The sequence below is a fragment of the Budorcas taxicolor genome, chromosome 15, assembly GCF_023091745.1.
Source record: "Budorcas taxicolor isolate Tak-1 chromosome 15, Takin1.1, whole genome shotgun sequence".
Taxonomy (NCBI): Eukaryota; Metazoa; Chordata; class Mammalia; order Artiodactyla; family Bovidae; genus Budorcas; species Budorcas taxicolor.
Genome location: NC_068924.1, coordinates 42654852 through 42665830, shown reverse-complemented (window position 1 = coordinate 42665830; position 10979 = coordinate 42654852). Strand labels below are relative to the sequence as shown.

Genomic DNA, 10979 nt, shown 5'->3' with positions numbered 1-10979 from the left:
GAGGCCTGGCGTGCTGCGGTTCATGCGGTCGCGTAGAGTCGGACACGACTGAGTGACTGAACTGACTGACTGACTGAACTGGCTATCCATATGCCCCCTCACACCATACACACAAAAAATTAATTCAACCTGAATCATAAATGAAAACATGAATGCTAAAACTATAAAAATTCTAGGAGAAAATATAAGGGAAAGTCTTTACATTCTTGAAGTAAGAAAGATTTCTTATATGGAACACAAAAGGCATAATTATAAAAGAAACAGATGTATTGGACTCTATCAAAATAAAAAACTACTTTTTGAAAGACCTATTAAGAAAATGAAAAGATGCAAACTGAAAGAGTCACAAAACAGAAATCTGACAAAAAGAATTGTACCCAGAGTACCTTACAACCCAATAGCAGTAAGGCAACAACCCAGTTTTAAAAACAAGCAAAACAGGGTATTCCCTGGCAGCCCAGTGGATAGGACCATGGCCCAGGTTCAATTCCTGGTGGAGGAACTAAGATCCCAAAAGCCACATGGTATGACAAAATAAATAAATAAATAAATAAGACAGGCAAAACAGATACTTTTATAGATATACAGATACTACAAATAGATATTATGGCACATGAAAAGATGCTCAACATTAGTAAGCCATCAGAGAAAAGCATCGTGTACATTATTACACATCTACTATAGAAGATACACTTAAAAGACTGAGAATTCAAACTGTTGATGAAGATGTCCATAATTGCTGGTGGGAATGTAAAATTATACCATCAATTTCAGAAATGACTAGGCAGTTTCTTGTAAAGCTACATATATACTTTCCATGCAAACCAGTCTTTCCATTCTTAGCTATTTACAAAGAAATGAAAACATATATCCACACAAAGATTCATACACAAATGTACATATTATCTTTATTATGATAGTGAAAAACTGGAAATTACCCAAAGAGCCATTAACAGATGAAAGGATGATTGTTGTATATCTAGTCAATGGATAGCCGTTTAGCAATGAGGAAGGAAGACCTATATACTCAACATCATAGAAATAATCTCAGAAACACTACAGTGAGTGGGGGAAAAAAGCTAGACATAAAAAGTGCTTACTGAATGCTTCCATTTTTATGAAACTGCTGCTAAGTCGCTTCAGTCGTGTCCGACTCTGTGCGACCCCACAGACGGCAGCCCACCAGAGTCCGCCTTCCCTGGGATTCTCCAGGCAAGAACACTGGAATGGATTGCCATTCCTTTCTCCATTTTATGAAACTAGGAATGACAAATCTAACTGATAGTAATAGAAAGCACATTAGAGGGTTTATGCGTCGTGGGGCTGAGCATGTCAAAGTTGACTAGGAAGGGCTAATGGACAGAATCTATATGTTGATTATGGTGGTGTTACATGGTGTGTGATTTGGTGAAAATTCATTGATTTTGTGTAAATTATACTTTGATGAAGTTGAGCATCAGAAAATTATTATATGGTTTAGGACTTAAACTTCGATTTTGTGTAGGTTAGTGTGTTTCTAAAAGCTTGGCCTCTCTGTACAAATACCAGGGCCGAATCAAATCTTGGAGACAGGGTTTTGGATGAAGTAGAAAAGGATAGCTTTATTCCATTGCCAAGCAAAGAGAGACACATCACGCTTCTGCCTCAAAAAGCTATGTATCTCAACCCCAAAGAACTCAATGAGGGTTTTTATAACAGAAAATCAAAGACGGGGTCTCTGACAAGATTAGGGTGTGTGCAGGGTCTTCAGGGGTAGGGTCTCCTAATCTTGATGAACTTATCTGGTCCCTTTCATCTTGCCTCAGACAATTTTTGGCTGCTCCTTCCTTGATCAGCGATTGTTCTAATCTGCCCTTTGGAACTCAAGGTCATAATAGCTGAGGTCTTGCCTACAAGAAGTGGAGGGCAGAAAGGTCTGTAAGCCTGGAAGCCTCACAGGGCCCTGCTTGGTTTCAAATGTACTTAAAAGAAATGCAGTAATAAAATTGACAAGGGACCTCCCTAGTGGTCCAGCAGTTTAGAATCTGCCTACCAACTCCAGAGACACGGGTTTTATCCCTGGTAGGGAACTAAGATCCCACATGCTGCAAGGTGACTAAGTCCGAAAGCCGCAACTACTGAGCCTTGTGCATTCTGGAGCCTGCACACCACAACGAAGACCCAGCACAGCCAAAAAGAAAAATTAAAAATAAAAATAAAATTTACAAGATTGTCTTTTACCTTTCTTTGCATATACTAACCTTTATAAAGACACATATGTACCAAACGGCCCTTTCTTCACTTTCTTTCAGTTTCCTTCCTTGCCCTCTCCTCAGTGCTTTCTTTAATACCAATAACAATTTGTGTTTGTAATGAGCATTAAAATTACAAAGCACTTTCCAACCTCATTTCATTCTCAGAATAACTTTGAGAGTCTGGGATAGAATTCTTTTCTCCATTTTATAAATGATGAAACCAAAAATTTAGGGCCAATGAGGTAAAAAACATTTTACCAAAGGCAGCACAGTTTGTATGTGCCTCACAACATAATCAATAGCTTTTTTCTTAGCTTTCGTGCTTTTTTTTTAACCCCTCTACACTTTAAATTGTTTAGAGTAAAAATCTTCCCAAGGTGTGAAAATAAATCCCACTTAGTGACAAATATAATGATGCCTTTTAAAGTAAATATTCATTTATTTGACTGCATCAGTTCTTAGTTGCGGCACATTGGATTTTCGATCTTCTTTGCATAAGCAGTATCTAGTTCTCTGATCACGAATCAAACCCTGACCAGGGATCAACCCCTCTTAGCCACTGGACCACCAGGGAAGTCCCATAGGATGTCTTGACAAAATCCAGTCACCTCAGTCTGGGACTTAATATGCCCTTAGGTGCTAGGTACTTATGATCAAGGGACTTGTCATTGGTGTTCACCCACAAGAGACTCCAATGGAGGGCTGAAAAGGGAAGATTAACTCTTTCCATTTCCTTATAGTTATTATGGTCAGTCCCTCAACAGCCCCCCTCCTCCCATTTTTTCCTCTCTCTAAGCTGCAGTCAGACAGGTTTTTTCTGTTTGAGAAACAGGACCCTTGTTTATAAGATCAGTTGACCAAATCACCCCTGGATTGTTCCTTTATCTCTTCCTGATTTTTGTTGAATCCCATTCTACTTCAAAACTATTGATAGCTCTGAGCTCTAGAACCCCTGTGCTTTGTACTTCTCTAAATTCCTCAGACTAAATTTCCCTCCTGACGGCAGGAGGAAAAGGGGGTAACAGAAAATAAGATGGTTTGATGGCATCACCGACTCAATGGACAGGAGTTAGAGCAAACTCCGGGAGATAGTGAGGTACACGGAAGCCTGGCAAAGGAATTGCAAAGAGTCAGACAGGACTTAGCGACTGAACAATAGCAACAACAGAATGTATAAATCAATGCTGGAATCTAAAATAGCTACGCAGGGACTTCCCTGATGCTCCAGTGGTTAAGAATCTGCCTGCCAATGCAGGGGAACATGGGTTTGATCCCTGGTCTGGGAAGATTCCACATGCCTTGGGGCAACTAAGCTCTGTGCATCACAACTACTGAGCCTGAGCTCTAGAGTCTGCCAACAACTAGAGACAGTCCCCACTTATCCAAATTAGAGAAAACCCTTGCACAGCGATTTAGATCCAGCTCGGGCAAAAGTAAATTAATTAATTAAAAATAAAATAGCTATGTAGTAGTGCAAAGATCGGAGAAGGCAATGGCACCCCACTCCAGTACTCTTGCCTGGAAAATCCCATGGACGGAGGAGCCTGGTAGGCTTCAGTCCATGGGGTCGCTGAGTCGGACACGACTGAGCGGCTTCACTTTCACTTTTCACTTTCATGCATCGGAGAAGGAAATGGCAACCCACTCCAGTGTTCTTGCCTGGAGAATCCCAGGGACGGGGGTGCCTGGTGGGCTGCCGTCTATGGGGTCGCACAGAGTCGGACACGACTGACGTGACTTAGCAGCAGTGCAAAGATGATTGGCTTTGAAATCATAAAGATTGAAGTTTCAATTCTGGCTCAGCCCTGACAACTACAAGTATTTGTTGAACTCTTAGTAGACATTCAAGCTCTGTGATAGATGAAGATGCAAAAGTGAATTAAAACATAATCATCATTTTCAAGGCCCTTACATTTGAAGGATGGAACAGGGAGACGAAAATCCTAAACAGATTGTATCTGTACAATAATAGATCTAACTAAAGGTTATATTATGAAAATCTTATGACCTTTCACAATCTAAGCCTTGGAGTCTTCATTTGTAAATCAGGAATAATTATACTTCACTTCCAGGCATAATGGCTGGCACATAAGAGATTAATATTGCAAAACCTGTTATTCCAGGGAAAGCCTTTTGTGTCCTTGCTTCCTTTCTGTAAAGAAAAAATAAGTGATCTTTTTACAAACTGCATTTGAAGGCTTTAACGTAAGATTCATTTAAAGTAAATACACTTACATAACTTTATTACAACAATAAGAGGTGTGAAAGGGAATTACTCAAAATCTCACTATGCTAGAAAATCACTTACTTTCCCTTGCTAGTCTTATTTCCCAGTTTTTGTCTGTTACAAAGCTGTATCTATTTTTAAATGTTTTAGTGTTGTTACAAGGTATACGATACTTGTAATTTTTGGTGGCTGTTAAAAATTTAATTGACTGGATTCCTGTTATTTGCTTAATCATTCCTCTATGGTTCCACATTTCTGAGAGGCAATGATTCATTGGAGAGAATGAAAACTTTGAAAACAGAAACATCCTAGGTTTGAAGTCCTAAGCGAACCTCTTGTGAAGTGATCCTGGGTAAGTTATCTAACCTTTCTGAAACTGACTGTTTAAAGAAGATGGATTTTAATAAAAATTACGCTTTTATTCTGCATTTAGAGGTGATCCGTACAGTCTGTTCCAAAATTTGGATACTCGAAATAAATCATAATTTTAATATTTAATTATCAGTACATAATGTGATAAACACCTTTAACACATAAAGCTCATTTAACCCTTTGTGTTAGTTACTTCCTTAAGATCAAGTTTCCAATGGGATTACTTGGGTCAAAGATTATAAACATTTTTATGGTATTTAGAAACATCTCAAATTGCTTATCAAAAGACTTCCTTCAATTACACAACTACTAGCAACACACATTGCATCAGGCTTACTTTATGGTTACCAAAGGTATATTATTGTGTGACATCTTTGTAACTGATTGTTTTAATTTTGTTTCTTAGAAGTTGGAACATTTTTTCTTTTTCAATAGCAAGTACTGTCTGTAGGAGCGACAGCTCAGGGCCACGTGAGCTGCGGATCGCACAAGTGAACTACATCTCCCAAGGTGCTCCACCGGCGCGCCGACAGGAAGTGGCCGGAGCATCTCCCGCCTCCACGCCGAGGAGAAGAGGTTCTATCCGGGGCCTTGGCGCTTCTCTTTCCTTTCGCGCCGGTTGCCGCTGCGGAGCGCGGCGGGTCCATGTGCGCAGTGAGCGGCGCTATTTCTGGCCCAGTAGCACCCGAGCCCCGGGTTTGACCGCGTCCCCGCTGCGATGGACCCCAACACCATTATCGAGGCCCTGCGGGGCACCATGGACCCAGCCCTGCGCGAGGCCGCGGAGCGTCAGCTCAATGAAGTAAGGACGCCGGGGTGGCGGTGGCCGTGGCGGTGGCGGTGGCCGCGGCGGCAGCGGGCGGGCGGACTGTGGCAGGCCAAGCCCTCCCGGCCTGGCCAGAGGCGCGGACGGCGTCGCTGAGGGGCCCAACTATAGGGGTGGGGCGGGGACCTGACGACGAGTGCCACGCCGGGGCCCTTTGGCTGCTGCGGTAGTGGTGGCGCCGGCCACGGTTTGCGTCGGATCCTGAGTTGGGCCTCTGGCTGCGGTGGAGGCATGAGGGGCCGGCTGGGGCGAGGCGGGCGTGACGGGCTGGACACATGGCTGGCTCGGGTGGCCGGCCGCCCTCTGGCTCATTCCCAGCTTGTTCTCGCGCCCAGGAGGGGGCGAAATTCACCGGGAGGTTTTCAGACGTTTCCGGGAGGAGTCTTGCTGGCGCCGGATTTGGAGGGGCTCCTGGGAATGCAGAGCTGGTCCACTGGAGGCTGCGCCTGTCAGCTTGCCCCTTTCCTGGGCTGATGGGTGACCTACACAACTTTCTCTTCCCCGGCTGAGTTGCTAGGGACAGCTTTCAGAGGCGAGCCCCCACTTCTTAGGCAGGGTGAGGGTAGTGCAGGACACCCGCAGGAGTCTGATTCACTGCTCTTGTACTCTATTGCCTCGCAGGGGAAGGCAGGGCTATTTAGTGGAAAGTGTCAGGTGAAGCGCAGCATTCTAGGTAGAGCTACACCACTAATTTCTGAACTGACCTTGGGCAAGGCGCTTAACCTTTCGATGCTGAGTTTTTCCCCATTCATAAAACTAGGCCAGAGGGTTTGCTGAGAGGTCAAGGGAGACGATGTCAGACAGTGCCTTGAAACCTGCCAAGGTCCATATCAACTCTGAGGATTGGTTTATTTTTCTCCCCATATTTTTGGATGAGACCACTCTTTGGAAAGCAGCCTTATTATGTGGGTATTTAATTGTACTCTTTTCTGTTTCATTCTTTGTTTCTAAGTTTCTGCAACTTCTCTTGGAGTATTTTAAAGACTTTCAAAAGGATCCCTGTCACTTCCTGTGTCTCCCTATGAATTTGTCCAGTTTTAGTGAGGTTTATGTTTTTTATTTTTAAGATAGCGAGAATTCCTCTTTAAAATAGAATTTCAGTTAGTTTATGCTCCTCTTAGCTGGTAGGTAAATACTTCTAAAACTTTATATTGACTAATATGAATTGAACATCTTCAGTGTACCATGCTGTTTAGAGATCCCTGGCCTCAGTGAACTTAAATTTTAAAAAGCTCATCCACAGAATTTAGACAAGTGTAAAGTTATTTCAAAATAAAAAGTTAAAAATCTGTTTTATATGGAAGACCACTAGATCTTGCCAAAAATGATGCTCAAATTCTTAGGCTGAAAGTCACCTTGGGAGGAGGACAGATTCCTTTTGGATATAAAATAGTGAGTTGAGAGAAATTCACTCTTTAAACCATTACTAAACTATGGAGAGAGTTATGAATCACTTTTTGATTTTGTGATAGACACATGTTAAGATGAACATTATTTTGTTTATGATGTGCTTGACACACTACAAGTTCAGTCATAGTGATTTCTACCATGACTTTGCCCTAAATCACATTATTTTGAGTAAATATACTTGTGTGTAATTATTAATTTAAGAAGTTATTATTTGAAAGAATTGGTTCCTTTGTAGGAAAATTGAGTAATACTTCCTGCAAATTTGAAATTTACTTATTCCTCAAGTATCTCAGTTCAGTTGTATGTACTAACTAACATCTTGTAATAGAGACTTGGGGTAAGTATTTAACAGGCTAGTTTTTAGAAGATAAACAAAGTAATATTCAAAACATTTATTATTTAACAGTTAAGCTGCTATTAGGGTTTTGAAATTTTCTGAAGTATGAACACTGCTTATCTTTTCTTTAAAAAAAATTGATATCTGTGCTGTATTTTTGTAATTGTTAGCTACTTACATTTTGCACTTTTCTTTCAGTTATTACACCTAGATTTTTTAGTAATTTTCCTAAGGTAACTTTTCTATTAGTTAGCATATTCTAATTTCCAGTCTTGCTTGTATTTGAATTCTTTTTGCTTTGACTTTCTTGTGGCAGAACCTAGGTTTAGGAATAAATCCAAGATAAGTCCTGAAGAAGCTTGACTGTAGTAAGAACGAGGAAGTAGCATCTTATTTCTGGCAAGCGTTTCTTGCTTTGGATAAAATAGGGTAAACCAATTATTCCATCATGATGATGGCTTTTTCAACTGAAGCTGCATATTGGTTCATTTAGTTAGAAGAAAAAGATCATTGCCATTGAATGAGTCTCTTCAGCTAAGTGAAGTAATCACTAACCTAAAAAATTTTTAATGTTATCAAAGTAGATAGTTTAAAAACCAAACCAAAAGTGTCCCTGTCTCAGAGATTGCACTTGACTGTTCCCTTTGCTTGGAACCCCTTTTATTCATTTGCCTCCCAAACTTGTTCTTTCGCTTCCCTCTGTCACTGTTCCGCTGTGTCCGTATCCCTAAGGGGTGACTTGACTGCCATGCTGCCTGTCTCCCTTCACTGGTTTGTTTTTCTGTGTGTCACTGATTTATCATATGTGTTGTACTTACTGTTTCCCCGGTATAATTTTTAAGTTTCATGAGGTCAGGAATTCTTATGTCTTGTTACTGTTATTCTTTGGTTGTTAACGGTAGGCTTTACTGACTTCCTGGTATAGTAGATAACAGTATAGGCTTTAGGTTTCTTACATGACCTCCACTTCAGGAATTTTAAGGGTATTTATATGTTTTTTATATTACATATAAAGTTCTAATAGATTGTTAAAGACCACTGTACGGACACTGTTTTTGACAGATATTTTCAAGATAAATCTGATTTAGTATTCCTCACTTAACTCTGTAGTATGTTATGCATGTTGATCTTTTTTTTGAACCGATGTTATAATTTGGAACCCACTGCCATGTCTCAGTTTGAAATATGTTCATGTAACAAGCTTTGCCTCAAAGACTGGAGAGAACCATTTTTATTTTTATTTTTTTTAACTACTGAAGATTTCTCCACTAGCTGGAGGGTATTAATTTAACCTCTTTTTAAGCATCATTTTCCTTAAGTTATCATGGTATGTCATTGTGTGGGTTGAGCAAAATGATGAATGTAAAAATTTTAAAACTACTAAGTTCTCTCGAGAGTATTTGAATTACTGTTTAAGTGCCAATTGATTAACCAGTCCAACGTGCAATACATTTCATTTCCTACCTAAGTTAGTAGTTGTTCATCTCAGTGGCAGATGATGAAAACTGATGGAGAGAGAACACATAACCTGTTATTTGGGCACTTAGCTCACTAGTACATAGCATTATTATATTGCAGCATGAAAACTGGTACTCTTATAATCAGACTATGTGGCACATTGTAGACTCTCAGTAAATATTTGTTGAATGCAAAGAAATAAAAACTTGAATAATGGAAATGTTAAGAATACTCATGCTTGAATTGTTAAAGTAGATTTGTGTTACAGGGATCTTTCAGTTCTCATTGAAATTCTATACTATATAGTCTAATATATCTAGAAGTACAATTAAAAAAATTTGTTTAGGTTATCTAAAATGTGTGCATTTGGTATTCATTCAACATTGTTTCTAATATTCTAGAGACTGTTTTTGAATGCAAAGACTGTTCTTTTCCATTTGTACACACACACACTTAGAAATACTTGTTTTTTCATTTTCATTTGCAAGATAAAATATGTCTGAAGGTTTTTGGCAGATTATTATAACAGAGGACAACATCTCTGCTCTCTTGCTTTAGCTGCCAGTGTTCCTCAGTGGAAACCTTTCTCTATGCAAATTTTTACTCATGCTGTTTACCCCTCTTGTTAAGCTCTATCACCTACAACTAAAAATTTTCCTAACCATGGTTTAGTCCCTAAGTTGTGTCAGACTATTTCCACCCCATGGACTGTATGTAGCCTGTTAGGTTCCTCTGTCTATGGGATTCTCCAGGCAAGAATACTGGAGTGGGTTGCCATTTCCTAACCATAAATCTCTTTTAAATCTCTTAAACCCACAGTTCCTAAGCTTAAGGTGCTATAAAATAGTTATGTGGCCAGAAATGTTGCTTTTTCACATGCTTTCTGTGAATAAAAAGTAAGAGGACATAGCTTTGGTAAGTTTCTTGATGTTTTGTGTTTATCTTTAAAATTCATGAACTACCTAAGTCACATCTGGTATCTTCACAGATGGTTACTATTACAACTCTAAGTGATATATTTATTTATAATTGGTTAATTTAATTTAATTTTATTAAAAGCTTATGAAATGTTTAAGGAAAATCTTAGGTCTGGAAAAGTGCAGAATGACAGCATTTTGGCATGTCTAAAAGTTCAACAAATATTTTTGAGACTGTGGTGTATATTTTTGGAAGATGGAATAGTTTGTAGTCTGAGCAGGTAACATTCCTTAATTAGGAATGTCATGAAGTAGGTACTGTTGTGAATTTTGTAGAGGGAAAGTCCCTGGATTCTTGGACAGTTAGACAGGAAGTTATTCAGTGACATAGCATGTTAAAGATCTGAAAGAAAAATAACAGTATATTAGTAATACTTGTAAGAAAACAACTTTCTTTTTCAGAATTAGCAATGCATGCATATCTGTCAGTGGCACAGTAATGATGAGTTTGATTTAAAGTTTGGCTTTTCTTTTGTAAATTTTTTTTGTCACTGATAATTTGTAATTAAGTTTTTAGAAACTCCTTAATTGGAAAGCATTGCCACTATTTAATGAAAGGCAGGAAGACACAGTGAAGACCCACAACCTGGTCCTGATTTTACCACTACACTGACTTACCCTCACTATGCCTCATATTTCATATAGGTAATATAGATACAGTATTTGCCTTTGTCAACTTCTTGAGTAAAGCAGAGAGAGAAGAAATTCCTTGGCTCTTGAAATTATCTGGCTGTATTCATTTTATGTAAACTCTGATATCAGAGTGCCCTTAAGCCCCTCTCTTCCTTGTAAATGATGTAAAGTACAGTAACTGAAGGTTTGTTTGGTTACATTCCAAAATGGCAAGAAATAATAAAAAATTACCTATTAAAGAGTAAGCTTTAAAAGAGATTGACATTGGGTGATTACATTGGAAAATGTGGGTCTAGAAGGGAAATTGATATTGAAGAAAGCATGACTAAAAAGTTTTGTCTGATTTGAGGAGCTGTAAACCCCAAGGAGAAAATGTCTAGGAGGCAGTTGGGAATGTAGAGCTGAAGTTTAGGATAGAAGGCAGTAATAGAAAAGTGATTTTTCTTCTGGAAGTGAATTGAGAGGAAGGGAGTGTGATCCAGAGGTGTGGGGTGGACTGGAGCAC

General features: G+C 39.3%; 1 protein-coding gene across 2 annotated transcripts in view; it reads left to right on the top strand.

The window, feature by feature from the left end:
• Window positions 1–5415: 5415 nt before the first annotated feature.
• The window catches only part of IPO7 (importin 7), a 44816-nt gene continuing 39252 nt past the window's right edge, over window positions 5416–10979 (top strand). For both annotated transcript variants that reach the window (XR_008200652.1, XM_052652566.1), the window contains exon 1: window positions 5416–5635. Coding sequence is in view for 1 of the 2 variants with exons in the window: in XM_052652566.1 (XP_052508526.1) it covers window positions 5552–5635 (84 nt within the window). In the remaining variant the exon portion in view is untranslated. The remainder of the gene's footprint in view (window positions 5636–10979) is intronic.